We start from the raw sequence: 18,503 nt of genomic DNA, 5'->3' as shown, positions 1-18,503 counted from the left end.
GTTTCGGTTGACTAACGAGGTAACAGCGGTATCCGTTCGCGTCTCGCCCCGGCGTAGGCGGGGGCGGGGGAGGGTTGAGAGGGGGTCTGAAGGGGGGGGGGGGTTGGCATCGGATCTATCGGAATTGTTATTCTTTCTCCGACTCCTCGACTCCCGGCATTATCTCAATGCCTCCTGCATGATCTCCTCCAGCTCTTAATTCATTTTTCACAGCTTTCGTGCCTCGCTTCGTTTCGCTTTTTTTTCCATACCGGGTGTGTGCACCTTCTCTTCCGGTTGCTTGAGTCAATATTGTTTTTGATGAAACCTTCTGGGGAGCGTTTCCGAATCGAAAAAGGACCAATGTTATTTTGCATCCCCTCTACCTTTAAGTTCCAGATGTCAATTTTGTTGGTTTGTTTTCGTTGTTTCACGCAATTTTTTGCAGTTTTGAAAGTGATTTTGGAAATCCTTGATTTTGAAATTTTTCGAAAACTTTGATGTCTGATTTTTTAATGGACGCTTTGAAAATGTAGCAACTTTCAATAGGTCCTAGTCACATTCTATAAATTTGAACTTTAGCGTTATTTTTGTCTGTGAAATTATTACAAAATCGAAACGCATTTTGTGTGATAGTCCAAAATCATAGTTTCTATTTTGTAGAAAATTCGAAACATCAATACTAAAATAGGGTCTAAAACTGCCCACAGTTAACTCCCTTACAGGAGCTCTTTAGCAAAAGATGACGAAACATTTCTCCCCAAGTGCTCGTAAATTTTTGTAATAGTTTTTATAACATAATAATCTTACGTATTAACTACCTACGTCTGGAGGGATTTAGATTTTGTAAGTCGAAGGAGCAAATTATTTTTTTAAACTTTTTTTTATTGCCCTGTTCCGTTTCCGTACCTGTCTCTGCCTTGGAAAGGCAAATAGCTAATTAAACATTTTCATTATATTCAACATCTAATTGGTTCCTAACTTCAGCGAATAATTTGCAAGACTGACAACATGTTTGTCCTTTTTCCTCCAAAGTTGATTTTCATAGCTTTTGTATAAAATTTTCAGTAAATACTGCCCGTACGGCCAAAATTTTACGGTTTTGGATTTTTCGTCGAGCTCAGCTAGTTAAAAATATTCTCTAGTAATGAACATAAAGTAACAAAACGGAAACATTTGTTTGACTTTGTGACCTCATTTAACGCATCGATCGCGCCGTATTTTCTTCTATCAGCAACCCGTCTTCTCTCCAACGTCAATATGTTTTTCCAAAACAGCAAATTGTTGGTTAACTCTCTCGAACTTTGCCCGTCCGTTCGGAAAGTTTCACCGCTAAAAAAATCTTAATCTCGCATGCGAAGAGACAAAATTGAACTACAAACTTTCTAAAATGTAGATCTGTAAATATATATGATATGTGGTGCGTCAGTGGAAAATGACAGTGCAACTAGTTTAACTATCGTTACCCTCTTACGTCGGTGGCCAGAACGTTTATCTATGGCTTCGAGAAGTGTGCTCGTATTGTGGTGATACCAAGAGGACGCAATGGATTCGCACGCCACCCCTCAAGAATCAAGGTACTCATGCATGGACATAAATTCTAGACTTTCAAGTTTGTTGTTTGTTTAATTGTTGTAACTTTTCTTTTATTAAGTTACTTTCAATTTAACCTTATCGGGGGGATTTCCTGATCAATTTTAACTCATCTCGGAAGATTTTTTAAAGTTTTGCTTTTCCCTTTTGAAGCAAATTTCAAACAACTGTCACGGTTCCCCCCTTCATTAGATATGACGAAAGTTAAGCTTATTGTAGATTTACGTGGATAATAAGCTGAGATCGAAAATCTGCAATGACCGAGAAATTTGAGTAAGATTTCTTGTGAATCGATGTTGCGATTTCGGTAAAAAGGTGAAATCCCTTAATATTGCTGATTAGCTCCTTAACTTATGAATCCGCGATTCCCTGAAATTTTTTTGAATTTCTGTGGTTTTACAAGAGTAATTTCCAGGTTACGAATGCCTAAATCTCCTGATGACATTTCTCTAATTTTAAGAAAATCCTTTTACTAACAATGAGTCGTGCCTCTGTCAAAATTCCTTAACTTTTCCTCGTCTTTTTTTACTTCACCCAGAACAACTGCAGGCTGATTATAGAAATCGATAGGCAAAGTGATCGACAATGAAGACAAAGATAAGATGAAGCAATCCTACAGGGTGAAACGAGTGGTTGTTATAGACTAAGGAAGGAGGAAAGTGATGGGCTAACTATAGGGCCTACCGCTGCTGTTGGTCAGTCTACATACCTATCTCCTTTGTCCATTACAACCACTCGATCTCACAAACAGGATCGCTCCATATTCTCATTGTCTTTGTCTATTGCTTTGTCTATCAATGTCAATAGTCAACTCGCTGATTTTCTATTGGTGAAATCAAAGCCGAGAAAGGAGCCATAACTGCAAAGTGATGCGCGTGGAGCGGAGGCGGATCCAGCAATTTGGCAACACCGGATTTCCTCTATTTAAACCTATGTTACATAGTCGATTCTTGTCGGAGCACCTGGCCTTTTCAAGAATCGATGCATTTCCATAGGTTTAAATGGGGGGGGGAAAAACAAGGTTTCAGGACATTTTGTCAACAATTTTTCGTCCGCGCACCTTTTTTGTCCAGTAGTTTACGCCCGCGTTATATTTTAGTCGGTATGTAAAATTATATTGACAATATGGAAATGAGAAATTGAGAGAGAAGGAGGTGTTGTTATGGTTGCTCATTTTCTAAATAAAATGTTATTACTTTCTCCTTTTGAATAATCTTTTTAAATTGTCATTGGTGAATACTTAGTTTTATTTCTATCCTTAAAATATTGAATGTACAATATACTTTATATATGTGTAGGTACCTTTTTTCTTCTTATTTTTTTCTTTTTTTCTTTACGAAATTATTACTTCATTTTGAAAACATTTATATTTTTAAAACACAAGACAAATATTTGTAAAACCTTTTCCAAGCGACATTAATCTCAATGAGCCGCAGTTGTGCCGACAGAAACTGCAAAAATGAATAAAAGAAGGAAAAAAACCAAGAAGCACGCAATATTTAGTTTTAACCCATTTATACATCGATCTTTTAGAGTCAAATACGTCAAATTTTGAGCGTTTCGTTGCGCATACACCTCGCTGCAGCACAATAAAAGCACAAAATGTAAAAGAAAAAATTAGGTAAAGTGCTTTAGAATTCATTAAATTTGACACGAAACCACCAATATTTAAAAAAAACACACATTATATTATTATTCTCCTTTGATAAATTGATACATTTTTCCCCCATCAATTTAAATGAGAATAATCAATGCAGAGTGTACTAACATTTCAAAATCATGAGTTAAAAAACGCTGACTATGCGAGTATGAATATTAAAGTCGAACGGAGCGGAGCGGCGTGCTGCCAGCGCGAGAGGCTCATACTAGCGCCTACAAACCTAAGTGGATACTTCACGCATTGCACAATGCTTGAAGTATCCACTTAGGTTTGTAGGCGCCAATGCGCGTTTCGCGCTGGCTGCCCGCCCGCCGTGCGGCGACGCCTGAAGCAACTATTTCGCAACAGAGGTGCGCAGTACTATACGAAATTGAACGTATTATGAATGACAGGCATCCTTTAAAAGTACAGATCTTTCCTCACAAAATAAATCAAGATACTTATCGTACACAGGAAAATCTAAGAGCCTTTAGCTGAGGCAAATATAGAGGTTTATACGGTTCAGGTATAACAAGGTGAGAATTTCTTGAAAGATAATTAAGTCCTAGTTACGCCATAGAGGTGTAGAGAGTTTTAGTGAATTTTGTCTCATGGAATTGACGCTCCCCCATGTTTACCAAAACTCTCAACTATATATTACTCTCCGTTGGACCAAACAGACAAAACAAAAAAAACAAGCAAACCCTCATTCTTCCAAGACATTATATATTTTCATCCAAAAACGTCGTGAGCAATTGTCGTTTGTATTTACATGTGGGCCAATTAACTTTGGGTCTCAACTGGCACGTTACGTGGACCAAAATTCCCGTGCCGAAAAAACGCGTGGACGTAAATTACTGGAAAAAACAGGTGCGCGGACAAAAAATCGTCGACGAAATGTCCTATAACCGAAAAACAATGTTGCCAATTCCCTGAATCTGCTAGTGTCGTGGAGTTCTCGCGACCAAACACCAAGCAAGCCCCTCCTTTTCCATAGCGCGGAGCAACCGTCTACCATTCAGTTAATTATAATCCTGTTTAAGGTGGCTAGACTTTCCAGGAACCTTCACGGAATTTTCCCCTGCAAGTTCACCCGAGGACTCAACTCTGGCGGAGAGGGCGTTCCGCTGCCCTCCGAAAAAATGACGAGCTGACACGGAATTAATATGCGCGGGGGCGGTGTAGAGCGGCGCACAGAGGGACGAGTCGATAACAGTAGTTGGACAGATGAGGAAACTTTAAATCAGAAGCCTGTATCTTTGTCAATACAAAACTTGGAGCTTTTGAGATGGTTCGATTTATTCTCTAGTAATAGGAGGGGCAATCGATAAGGTCCTATTTTGGCCCCCTAGAGCATATGAGGACTTATATGTAACAATAGCGGATGTGAAAAATTGCCTTTTCGAAACACGCTTAAAAAACCGTTTTGTCTATACAAAGCTTTTAATATGTTTGGCTCTGGCATAATGTACTGTCGATCTCGAAGATCACATTACAAGTATTTTCTCAAAATTTTCTCGATGTCAAAACAGTTTTTTGAATGTGTTTCGAAAAGGTAATTTTTCACATCCGCTATTGTTACAGACAAAACCTCATATAGCTAAAACCAAACCAGGGTTAAAATGTGTCCTAAAGCCCCCTTGATAACACATCAAAAGCTCGTTTTAGTTAGCCGATGAGCCCGGTGTCAAAAAAGCCTCGGATTGATTGCAAAACACGCATTTTTCGCTAAATCGCGCCTGCAGACCTATGTTTATGCAACCGTTTAACACGTATCCAGTGGCGTATGGACCAAATCATAATTATTTCCGTAAACTACATTGAGTCAACGTGGATAAACCGCATAAATTTCCATATCCAAGGGGGGGGGGGGGGGCAAAAAGGTCTTTATCGATACACATCCTTTTCTTTCAGAAGCGTACCTTGAAAGGCGGGGTATCGATGAGGGCCAAAATTGGACCACCCCCAAAATACCTGGATTTTTCGATGTTTTGCAGTCCACGACGTATATTTGCCGAAATATTTTTTCCCCTGTAATACTCGCATTTTTTGGCTTCGAAACGGAAGCCCCAACTTTCGGGCTTGAAGACGAAAATTCGCATTTTTCCGGTGTTCCAGATAAGATTGTATACTGGGGCAAAATGATTCGGTCAATGAGCTTTAGATATGTTGTTTAGGGCCACTTGAGACGTAATATATGTGACGATTAACCGTCACCCTTTGGCCTAGCATGAAATCTGATGTAAAACTCTGAAAATCGCGAACTCTCGTGGATTTTGTTCTTCGGAACCAAGTCTGGACCTTTCTCGTTTTCGAAGTTCAGAAATGTGAGTTTCCCCGGAACACAAATGTTTCCGTAAACCACAAGTCTTCAACTTCAAAATATCGATAAATCTCGAGATTCTGCGGGAGCGGTGAGCGGATTTCGGCCCATGTCGATACATGCATAGTCGCTTTCACAGCGCTCTCTGGCGCTCTGCGACGCATAACCGTCACAGAGCTCGGTCCTCCCCCAACCCATCAGGGAGTTGGCACTCCCTCTTCTCATCCGAAACCCATTTGTCGCCACCCTTTCACCGGGCGTCCTCTAGTAGCAGAGCTAAATTCACAGTATATAAACGAAGTATAACCGTTATATAACGAGCGTATTTATATCAAGAATGTATAATCAAAGTATAACGGTTATATAAAATATATATGAAGAGCGTATTTATATAAAAGATGTATAACTGAAGTATAACGGTTATATAAAACATTTTTACAAATAACTTTTATATAAACTAATTAAAACGGTTATTCGTGCAATTTATGTAATTATTTGATTAATAACGGTTATACGACGGCGGTTTCCTTCGAACATCCCGTACTTAACCGTTATATGAGTGGTATACTTTCGTTAACATTTTTTTTTTAATATAAATCTGCTAGGGTCCCCTTCGTCAAGACAGACATATCGACGCCCCTCCTTTAAAATATGAAAAAATCAAAATTTACAGTTTTCGGTGAAAAATTGAATGTCCGACTTCTGTCAAGGACCCGCTCTATTGTGTGACGCGGGGCGCGCTGCGATGTCAACGGCTCGCGTGAAGCGGTTCTCGGTCGGAGGGCGCCCCGCCTCGGCTCGGCTCACGCTAGGTGTGACGCTAATTTATGCAGCTCATTTCGCCGGATCTCCGCGACTACATTGAAAAGCAATTGAATTATAAATCCAGTGGTCGGGCTCATCAACCAAGCTCAAACCAGAAGCCCGGCTTTCCTCCCGAGCTTTCAATCCAGTTCCGCTCTCAGATTTCCCGCCGGAAGGTGGATAGGAAGGAATTCGCAACCTGAAGTAGCTCTTAGATTCTGGGAGATGAAGGGCCATATTGATAGACGTTCCTTGAACAACGCCTTTACTTAGGGCTGTTCTCTATTACATCATGATTGAGGGAGGTTCAAGAATGCCTCTACTGCAGCATCGTAGAACCTCCATCGTCAACTCTTGCCCTACCTGTTTACTAGTGTTCGAAACTTACCTTTGAGTTTTAGGAGCCATATGGCGCATCAAGCCCGATTTTTAGGCGCCATTGAAGATTTTTTAGGGGCCAAATTTACTTTTTGCCTATATATTACGGCGCATTTAGTGAAAAGTTAGACACAAGATGTTTTCGTAACAGATCTAGTAAGAAGCTGTAACTTATGCGACATCGCGAAGAGTAGAACAAGTCTTCCTTGTAGTGCTGGAAAGTTCAAATAATCACCTAATATGAAAATTCGGATTTTAGGGGCCACATTGGCGCAGCGTTTTTTTAGGCGCATTTGGCGCGTTGGCGCCTGTAAGTTTCGAACACTGCTGATTACATTGTGTGTATTGCTGTTATAGTGCAGGGTCTCCAAAATGTGTTGTTACTGATCTTGAAAATCAGACGACATTGATCAGGGGTTGATCTTAAAATTTTGCAACTTTTATTTGGTTTTATGCTCAACTTGTCGTTTTTGAGTCATCATTTGGCAGCAACTAACATCTCACACTATCTCACACTATCAGCACTATCTAATTGCATCGTTTAGATCGTTGTTATTGCGGGGTTTTTACAATATATTTTCACTGACCCCGACTCTCATCAGTCAGCATTTGGCGAATTCTATTTGATTTTATGCTCAAAGAATTTCCTACCAATGATCATCAGGCGAGGAATAGCCCTGGTCTTCAGCTTTAACTTTTGCTAGAGTACCTGTATAGCGAGAGTATGGACAGATGTGAAACTCCGAAAATCCACCAGGCCTTCACCGATGCTTCTGCGAATAAAGTTAGGGCCCAGAAATGCAGCCAACCTATGAATTTTAATTACCCAGAACGATTTACTAATAATATTGTGAAGAACCGTCGTTTATAAAGCACGTATTTGACTCAGTTTTTGCATAAATTTACTCGTTTATGCGGAAGAACGCTCATTTCTGTACATTCTTAGCCATCTTGGTAAGAATTGGAATCTGCAGACTCTGCAGACTGGCAGTGAAATTTTGTGTGTTAGAAGTTTGTTAGAAGGATGGCTGCACTTTTGGGCCCTAAGACCTCCATGAAGCGATCTGTCCATACTCTCGCTATACAGGTACTCTAATACTCCACTGAAAATTATCAACGGTTCATTCGAGAGGCCTCTTCACTCGCGGAGGGCGTGAGATTTGGCGGCGGCGCTTTTGTGTGAAAGCTCGTCGGCGCGTGCAGACCACGCTCGGAGCTTAAATCAGATTAAAGTCAGATCAATCAAAGCAAGGGTCCATTTTGACGCGGAGCAGGTAGAGTTCACTCCTGGGCCATCGCCACCGCGCTGCCTGCCTACATTAACCCGGGACCAAGTCCGAGCCTCCGAGGGAGGGCGAGGGGTTCACACGGCACATCGTTACGGTCGCATGAGTGCTACCTTGCCTCGGAACAAGCAGGTTACAAGCCGGAGGTATTATAGTAACATCGTCGCTAAAATAGACAGTAGTGAACCATGAAGGTGTAACATGTCGATGGTCAAAGTGCGATACCACGTATCTTCTTTCTGGTATTTCAAAATCTCCGCTCCTATTTTATTTTTTAAGGCGGAGCAAGCTAATTTTATAGATTGAAATTCGCACGGAATATTCTACGAACAGAGATGAAAATCGAGGAAATTTTCAAGAAATTAAGTTGACTAATTTTACCCAAGAAAAAATAAAGTATGGCAGGAAGTCTGCAACGTCGCAAACGGAGATACGTGGTTTTGCATTTCGGTCATCGATGTAGGTTTTATCCACATCGAGAGTTCTGAAAAAAGACTAATAGCGTATCCTCCAAAACATATCTTACTCCGTTATATAAAATCACTGTAGTAACATGTAATGCATATCGACGGTGAAAGTCGGCAATCACATAACTCGGTTTGCGACGTCGCAGACTTCCTGTCATACTTTATTTTTTAAACGGAAAACTACTCAACGGTAATTATTTAAAACTGCCGTGATTTTTCTTCTATGTGCGAGGAAAATTCTGCAAAAACTTCAAGGAATCATGTCCATTTGTTCTTTTTTAAAAAAATAACATAGTTGCGGAGATTTTCAGACATCGCAAACGAGTTATGTGATCGCCGACTTGCACCGTCGATATGTCTGAGGCGCTAGGCACTTTGTGATGTGGACCGCGAAGTGGTCAGAGGGCGCACCCCCCACTGCCGTGCCAAGGAAAAACGCCGTATGAACATTCGAGAGCTGCCAAATTTCCTTCGATAAAATGTCCATTTTAAAGGAAAGTTATGAATATTTTTCCTTTAAATTTTCAGAATCTGTAGGTGAAATTGTGAACTAAATTATCTGGAAAATTTGGAGGAAAATATTCACGAATTTACCAGGAAATTTGCGTTTTATGAGAGGAACTTTGGCAACGGCTGAAGGTTCATACGGCGTTCTTCCTTAACACGGTAGCCTAGTGTCAGGAAGAAATGCACAGAGCATTATTGAACGAATGAGAAGAGGGAATGATTGCACCCGAAGAGGGCATAAGTAGCATCTTTTGGCTTTCATCACACATGGCTGAACGCGTTCATTTTGATCTTATGATTAAAATCCATATAAATCGGAGGAAAAAATAATGAATCTGCCCAAACGTCTAGTCTTTTACTTTAATTTTAACGAAGGTGTGTTTCATGCGTCGTTTGTAAATGCAAGCTTGGATTGCTTGATTGCTAGTATTTCTCCAGCTTGTAATGTTTTTGCCAGTATCTTGGACTAAACAATCAATAGTTGAATTTACCGAACACGCAGTTCGCGAATAGATAATTAAAGAGCTGTAATTTTAAGTGAGCATCATACTGTGAAACCTGTCATTATGTTTTACGTTGAACTTAAACTAAGAAATCGGTAAATTCAAGTTGCATACTGTTAAAAAAGAAGCAAACATATCGTAACAATGAACAAGAAAATATTTATTGGGATTTTTACGACTTTCATTCCAAGTTGTGTCGAGGCTCTCTAGGCGCCTCAAGTAGGTCGGTGAAGTGTAATTGATTTCGGAATTTGTCAATATGTCTGAAAAAAAAACCCCGCTGCTGAGCGATGACCCCAAGTGTTCAAAAGTAATAATGAATTTCGAGTTCGATCAAGTTGACAACGCTATTTTTAGAGTGATTCTGAAGCCCATCAAGGAAAGAGAAAGCCCAGTAGACAGGAGGAATCAATCAATACCGATGTCCAAACTGCCACAAACACAGCGAATCGGTCAAAATACTGACACTCTGAAAAGGAGGAAGTCTTTGAAAAAGTTCCCAAAGAAAAATCAAAGCAATAGAGCTGAGTGTTTCAATAAAAATTTGATTGTTAATCATTGCTTTCGCTGTTCACTGAAAGTCTCATAGTCGTAGTTATTGACCTATAGAGAGGGCGGGAATCAAACTAGGAATTAGTTTACTCCTTAAATTTTCACTCAAAACTCGTTTATCCTATCCAACAGTTCCAAAATCGGCTGGCAAGTGCGACGTTAAAGTTTGAAGTTAACATTAAAATCAGTTGACTCAAATTCCTAGCTTAAGAGAAAAACCGAAACCATCGAAGTTCGGAGCAGAGATTGAAAACAATCGAGTAGGTTCGGAAAATTGACAGTTCCTATTTACATTAGTAAAATTCCGAGTCTATCGTAATACACGGAACTCAAAGACTTGTCAGGAAAACTTTAGGGCAGAGAGACAATCCTTCGGTTATGAAGCGTATTAAGAGTAGTCCAAGTTCTGATTTGATTGACAAAGTGGCTTGCCAAATGATGAACGTGCTCCGTTTTTACGCGGACCGACTCATGAATGACAACTTTTAGATGCACCTATTCGTTTCTTTAGGATGTCCGTGTTGCGTGTACGAAAAATTGAAGGCGCGGGGGATTTTAATGCTTTTACCGAAGGGTAGCCCATATTAGAATTGAATGTCTTAGTAATGTGTTAATTTAGCAAATGTATTATTACATGATAAATTACACTACTTTTTTTAGTTTATATAACCATTTTTTTGACCCATCTGATTGAATCGCACTAAGTCGCATCAAGTTTGAACCGAGAGGAAAAGTTTTATCCCTCCATAAGACTCCCTGTTAAAGGTGAAGGTTTGACGACTTCTTTCATTTTTAAAATATTTTTTCTCGACTTGGAATTTTTGGAAAGTGGAAATTTACGACTAATTGAATTCAAAACTAGTCCTAACTAATTTTTTCAGAAAATGCGACTCGGTGTGTTTTTATTAATTTTGGCCCGAAACATATTTATATCAACCAATGCAAATAGTTTAATTTCATGGAATTATGCACATAGCCAATTCAGGGTGTCTACAAGTCCGGAAATAGTACTGATTTTTAACGGGCGGTCCGGAAGTGCTCAAAAAGTTCGGAATTTTGCAAGAAGGTCTGAATTTTTTTCTTTTTTTGTCATTTTTGTCAAAATTTGAGCGGGAAATTCAAATTTGCCGAATTTTGTCAATTGGAGGTACTGAAAACGCACCGAATTTCTTGGGAAAGCACTGAAAAAGTACTGTAAAAGTACTGATTTTTGGTCAGCCTGTTTCAGTAGACACCCTGAAATTCAAAACGTTAAATTTTGTGTTTCTAGCGACATAAATCGGTGCATGCACACGCGATGCTACGGGCTACGCTGCCGTGAACCTATGAAAATCCCGCGCGCCTTCAATTTTTCGTATATGGTATACGGGCATCCTAGGAACACGAATAGTTGCATCACGGCGTTGTCACACATGGATCGATCCACTTAAAAGCGAGACTTGTTCATTATTTGTTGAGTCTTTGAATATGTGCTTCCTTATGGAGCTCGCAGCTCATTAAGAAATATTCTTGTTAGGTTAGGTTAGGTTAGGTTACATCGACCTATTCAAATGTGGTGTGGTCAACACGCGCGCATTATCCACGAGATAAAAATGAAAATTATGCGGTTTCATTTCGAGGAGGGGTAACGGGACGACGGCACCGGTCAAGCTGAGAATAATTAATTCCGACTCGGTGTCGCAGGGCGAGGTACGAGAAGTAACCCGTGAAAAGCAAATATTCAAACGTAACAAGTCGATTTCCCGATGCGCTTCGGGCTCCATAAGAGTGGATACATTCCAGGGCTCATAGGATAATTGACATCTTCGGTTTTTACCACCGAATGGTCAACCTGCTTCTGAGTGCACTCAACACGCGTCTACCCTACTCTGTGGGGGAAATTAAGTAATTGCCCGGGCAGGGGGAGGGGGAGGGGGCATTGTAGTGCGGCAATGCGAGGAGGGCTCCGGAAAAATACCATGACTCGGTAAATGTCACTGCATTTTAGGGTGGGTGCCTGGATTTTGCGATTACACACTATGAATGACGTAAACTTAGTGCGGCTTAAGGGGAATCTATATCGGGGGTGAACGAGCATCGAGATATCGAATTCATTTTTCTAAAATACTGGTTTCACTTCAAATTTTTGGCTTCATACGTCCGAAACATAAAGTAAATAAAAAAAGGAAGTGTTTGCATTTCGGGCATCTTGGAATTTTTTTGATGACGTAGGTCGGTACAGCGACGTTTATCATCGATTTTCTTGGAAATGGTGTAATTTATGGAAAAAAGTCATTCTCTAAAAAGTGCTTGAAATTATATCATTAGTTGATTTAAGCAAAAAAATGGGACATTACGGTCCGTTTTTCATACTTCGAATTCCGGATTTCGCGATTCCGGATTCCGTCACAGAGTAAACAAACCTCAAGATGCAAACACCTCCTTTTCTTTCTCTATGCGTCCGAAAGCAAATTGCAGCTACTTACTGTTACGCTACTGCGATTCGAATTACAGTTCGATTTGACTGATTGAATGCGATATTTCGCGTTTATATAGTCTCGTTTGGCTTTAGTTTTAGGTTTTCAGAAGAAATTTTCCACCAGTAGACTGCTGAAGCATACGCCCACACTGTTTCAGCTCTTTTTTAACAAGAGTGAGGAGGTAATTTCGTATTTTCAGGAAAATTTGTGCGATATATTGATGTTTGTTTACTTCCCGAGAGGTATCCTTCAACCCATCAAAACCGAGTTTATCAGAAAGGGACCAACTCACATTTTCGAAAAAATTGAGTGGAGAATGTTTATGAGTTCCAACAGCCGTATATTTTCTCCTGTCACAAACTGAAAGTCGAAAAAAATAAATTAGTTTGTAAAAAGAGGGGTTCAAGTTCATTTTCTGCATTGAGCCCTATTCAGCGGGCCGATTATTGAAATTGATAGACGAAGCTATAGACAAAGAAGACAAAAGGGTTTTGGAGGGATCCTATTGGTGGAAGCGGGTGGTTACAATGGACAAAGGAGGTAGGTAATAGACTAAGTAACGGTAACCCACGAGGGACCCGATAGTTAGTCCATCATTTTCTCCCTTAGTCCATAGGAACCACCTATTTCAACCAATAGGATCGCTCCATACTCCGAATGTCTCCTTTGTCTATAGCTTGGTCTATCAATTTCAATAATCGGGCCGCAGGAATGAAACTTCAAACCTCTTCTTCTCAGTTTCAACTTAATGCGGGTTGACTCCTTTCCGATGAACTCGGTCCAATTCTGTGACTAGCCGAACTGGCGCATACCTGCGCATCAATATCTGCGCGGCTGATACCTGCGTCGCAAATACCCTGCGCGTCAAATATCTGCGCGGCAATATCTGCGCGCCAATGTCCGCAATCCACCGTGCAATTTCCGCAGTATCCTCGCGGCAATATCTGCATCTCGCAGGTACGACGGCAAAGTGCAGCCGGAAAATCCGGACTCAGCGGCGAATCGACGAAGACGGCCATAAATACGAAACGAAGTATAGCAACATCGGACGGGCGCGGGCGGCGGAGAGGAGACTTCGACTTCAGCAACGCTACGCCGCCCGGGTCTACGTGACTTGCCCCTTAATAACGACGTTCCGTTACGTGCCAAGCACCCCGGCACCTCCTTCCCCCGCCCGGCCCCGCCGCCGCCGACCCTCCCCGGGCGAAGGAGCCGGGAAAAAAGAAAGTTTTATAATTTGAAAATAGAATTGTTTCGACTTTCCGTTCGAGGCCTCAGCACGTACGTTATATTTATTATTTCGGATTTCCCATCAGCCCACCGACGACGCCGAAATGAAAACTCTCCCGCCTCCGTACTTCGCACCGCAAAACGCTCGCCACGCACCGGACGCTTATCGTTTGTCATCGCCACCTTCGCCGTCGCAACTCCCAACTTTCGCGCCCGCTTTCTCGAGACGCCCGGCTCCGAGTTGTAGACTTCTCTATCTTGAACTGGAGACTCAGTTCGTGCGACCTTGGACGGTGTTCGAATTTTTTTCGCCCTTGAAAGTTCTTCAGTTCGTACTTGGCACACTGAGACAACTATGATTCCAAGAAATGGACTACGTTTTGCCATTTGGAACTAGTGTTTCCGGCTCATTTTAGAAACAGCGTAAGTGCTCCTATTGTGCCCATACAGACTGATGCTTCCTCTTCTTCACTTCCTTCTTCTACCCTCCTTCCTCTTTCCTTTAAAAAGGAAAGTTACTAAAAAATCAATACCTAATAAGTTACTTACATAGAGTACATAGAGTCGTAATGTAAGTGGGAGAGCTGGCGCCACTTTTAAGCATTTTCCATGTCCCGAATTCCGAGACTCCTGTGTGACGCCGGGTCACTTTTTCGATACATAATCGATTGTTTGCGATACACGGGTACCCGGCCATCTGATGACAACAACAACAAAGGAGATAGGAATTACCACGTATTCCACACCGCCATTTTGGATCGAAAATGTATCGAAAAAGCGACCCGAACTCGGCGCACACCGGGCTCGGAATTCGTCGAGCAGAACATGGCGCCAGCTCTCCCCTTTACATTACGACTCTATGTACTCTATGGTTACTTAAAATTAGAGTACTTATATATATGGGGACACGTCGGTAATTTTGGAGGTTAGGTCATGGAGCTTTTAGGGCTCAAAAAGACAGCCAACATATGAAACTAAATTATCCAGAATGATTAATTATTACTTTCGTTACGACCCGCCGTCTGTAAAGCACGCATTTGACTTAGTTTTAACATAAAATCACTCACTTTCGCGGAAGGACGCTCTTTTTTGAGAATTCTTGGTCGGGCTTGATGTTGGAGCCTGAAGATTTGCAGCGGCATTTTTCTATAGTGTTATGCGTGTTAGAAAGTTGGCTGTCCTTTTGAGCCCAGTGACCTGTGTACTTCGACATATCCGCACTCTCACCATCCGGATAATCCACGTAAAATCACTAAGCTCGAATTTTTACGCATATTAAACGGCCAAGCAGATAAGACGAAAAGCCACTTTAGTCGAACTCTTTCTCTCGGTTCATTGACAATTCGACCCAGCGAGATTTCCTTATACTCCGTCTGAAATAGGTAATCTCGATGAAAACAACTAGATATAAACACATGCTCTTGCTCTTAAAGAGCCGTCCCTAAATCACATAACTCACATTTTCGGAAAATTTGACCCCCTTCTCTCTTTGTAACGCTTCTGTGAAGTAGGTTATCCGTTAACATGTAAAAACAAAATGGCGTAATGCTCTCATCGACCCCCTCCCCCTAGAGCGCCACGTAATTTAGGGCCGGCCCCCAAGTCATCAACGTATCACATCAAAAAACAGCCTCAAATCGATTTGGTACAATACTGATTCGGTATTTTCTAGAGATTTCGATCAATTATACCGCCATGCCAAGAGAAGGAGGAGCTCTCCATCGAAGCTGAATCCTTGGCCGCCGCACAGTGGATCAAGTCAATTAAAGCGGTCGGACATGGAAATTTAGACTAAAATTGCAAATTTTGATGTTTATTTTGTGACATTTTAAATTTCGGGGTGCACGTAGTAGAAAATTTCACGAGGAAACCAATGGAACCGCTTTTAGAAATTCAAATTCTTGTATAAACGGAGTTATGAGCGTTTAAAGTTTCCAAATTTTGTCCGACCTCTCCCATTGACTCGATTCACCGTGCGCCGTAAACGGGATGCGAGGGATTTTCGTCGCGACTTGGCACATCCGTCTTCGTCTCGGTTGACGGGCCACGCCAAAAGCTCGCCCGATCCGCGATCCCTTTACTCTTTCTCCCGACAAAGTTTGACAGGTAGAAAGGCCTCTGAATAACTGTCACGAATACTAACGTGCAGTGTGCTTTCTTCTAGTCGAGCCACGCTTAGTCTTGCAAATTCCGGCCCCCCACCCCAACCCCGGTAACTTCATGCTGTCGTTCCTGCGTCGGGAAATTTTCAAGACGAAGGTCGAACTTTGTCAAAGGTAGGTCCGTGTCGGGGTGTGTATGATACGTAAATGTTGGAATCCGCATAAGGAATAACAATATCTGCGGTGAAAATAGTCACGGATGAGCTGTACGGCAATTTTGAACTATAGCTGACTCAAGTATCGGGCGGTATCCTCCGTGTTCGGAGGAGAGTGTGTTCATAACCAGTCAATGGAGATGTTGCATGTGTGAGGGATTTTGCGATTTGACTGTTGATTCTTATGTAAAAGTTTGCGAGAAATACGATGGTGCCACTGGTTTTCTCTGAAATCATCTCCCAAGCTCAAAAAAAGCTCTCAAGCTCTCAAGTTGAGGCCAAAATGGAGGGGATATCCCACCCTACCCGGAGAGTCCACGTCTACACCAAGACAAACTCTCCATGCAAAGATAGGGAGCAAATACATTGACAGGGCTGTCACTTTATTTGGGGACTCCAAAACTGAAAACACGGCAACCCTGCTAATGTATTTGCTCCCTACCTTTGCATGGAGAGTTTGTTTTGATGTAGAGGTGGACTCTCAGGGTAGGGTGGGATATCCCCTCCATTTTGGCCTCACTTTGAGAGCTTTTTTTGAGCTTGGGAGATGATTTCAGAGAAAACCAGTGGCACCATCGTGTTTCTTGCGAGCTTTTACATAAGAATCAATGGTCAAATCGCAAATCCCTCACACATGCAACATCTCCATTGGGGGCAGGTGGTCTAAAAATACCCTTCACACAAGTTATTATCATTTCGTCTCAGTTTCTTGATCTCTGTAAATTTTTACGCAGGTGAAACACCAATGAATATTGGAGGCACAAAAACTCGAGTAATTTTTGCACGTGAACGTCTTCAAAGCAACGTATGTTTCAGAGAGAACTAGAGGCTCCACCGCATTTTTCGCGAAATTTTACAAAAGTAAAAGTACCTAATTTGCAAATTCCTACGATATGTAAAAGTTCTATCCTGGTTTTGATATAAAATTGTGTCGTGCGTGTTGCGGCTGAGCAACTGAAGGCGCCAAGAAAACCCAACCCAAGCGTTGGTGAATACCTTCCATGTCCTTCGGAGGTATCGTTATTGAAACTTAGCCCGGAGACTTACCCCTATTTTTTTTCACTTATGTTGGGGAAAATGTATTCAGCGTTACAGAATTCATTTAAGGGTTTGGTGTCGCGTTATTGATGCGAGACAAGAGGGCTGGAATAAAAAAAATTAAAGACTGCGTTTCGCGACACTTCAACTTCCTCTCTCTTCCCTACGCTGAAAACCTTACAATGTCAAAAGAAAACCCCCTCCGTTAGCAAAACGTGCCAACTTTAGTAAGATCCTGTTAATTTCCTCGCCACCCCCTCCTTCGAGGAAAACCGGCACGCGAAAAGCGTGGGATCAAATTCCATCGCGCTCCATAAAGCAGCCAAGAAAGAGGAGAGAAAAATCGCTGCGTATCCACGGCGCGAAGCTAAATAAACGCACTCGAGGCTGTCATCCATCCGGGGCTCCTCAAACACGTATCGCTGTGTACGCCGTTATTAACGGGGTGAAAATTCACTTAAAAACCGAAAGTTAAGGAGCGGAGTTGATTAATAGGTTATATTCAGCGGGGGAGGGGCGCGGGGCCTGTATTTGTAAATAAAGTTAAAGGGAGACACTCCTGAAGTCCTGACAGACAATTAAGGGGTTGCACTGGCAATCGGGGCGGGAGGTTTGTGCAGGTTATTTTTGAGGTCGGAGGGCTCTTTTTACCCTCGCCCCCCCCGCCCCGTCCGCTCAGCGCCCCTCCCGCCGTTTCGTTTCATTTAATTATCCACGTACGTGCTTCGCATTTTACGAGCCGGCGAATATTATTTCATTGCGGTCCGCTGCGGCAGAAAGGTGCGCCCTGAGCAACGGCCGAGTGTGTATTTGTGTAATGACCGAGTACAGTAGTCACGGGCTTAAACAAAAATTTGGTCAAGTTGCGACTTTTTATGGAAACTTCGTGAGGGGGGGGGGGAGGGGGGCGCCACAAGTCAAATTGTGATGAAAAATTTAATATTTTTTCCGTTATTCACTTGCGGTAATCTTTCTAAATTTGTATGGTACTTTCATGGTACTACACATTTTACTCACCTTTCTACCGTTTTTATAGTGTAGATCCTTTCATCGGGAAACCATATCTTGATCCGCAACGTTGCAGGTTTTCTGGTATTTTCAATTTGTACGCTTGGAATTCGTTGCCGCAAGCGGAAGCAACGACCAGAAGTGGATTAATACTACTTTCTAAATTCTAAATTCATTTTTATTTTTACGGAAAACGAAGAATAATAGAGCGGAAATGACGAAACGCCCTTACTATTTCAATCTCGAAATGAGCCCCTAAAAACTTGATGCCAGAACAAACTTGAAATTGATTTCATTTGAAACTTGAGATTAAAATTGACAAAAACTACTCTGATGGGGGCTATATGTATGAGTTAAAAATGAATAAACTTTAAATTTTTGAGCGCACTCATTTGCACCAACTTTCTTGAAGATCTATCT

General features: G+C 41.7%; 1 protein-coding gene across 6 annotated transcripts in view; it reads left to right on the top strand.

Moving 5' to 3' along the window:
- Positions 1-18,503, top strand: part of LOC109031169 (kinesin-like protein CG14535) — a 192,767-nt gene that overhangs the window by 4,567 nt on the left and 169,697 nt on the right. For 4 of the 6 annotated variants that reach the window (XM_072298057.1, XM_072298056.1, XM_072298055.1 and 1 more), the window contains exon 2: positions 967-1,556. In XM_072298057.1, the coding sequence (XP_072154158.1) occupies positions 1,525-1,556 (32 nt within the window). In that variant the 5' untranslated portion in view covers positions 967-1,524. The remainder of the gene's footprint in view (positions 1-966; positions 1,557-18,503) is intronic. The other 2 variants (XM_019042530.2, XM_072298054.1) reach the window with 1 other exon arrangement.

The sequence above is a fragment of the Bemisia tabaci genome, chromosome 3, assembly GCF_918797505.1.
Source record: "Bemisia tabaci chromosome 3, PGI_BMITA_v3".
Classification (NCBI taxonomy): Eukaryota; Metazoa; Arthropoda; class Insecta; order Hemiptera; family Aleyrodidae; genus Bemisia; species Bemisia tabaci.
The sequence above is the reverse complement of the archived record's forward strand: the minus strand, read 5'-3'. Positions and strand labels throughout refer to the sequence as shown.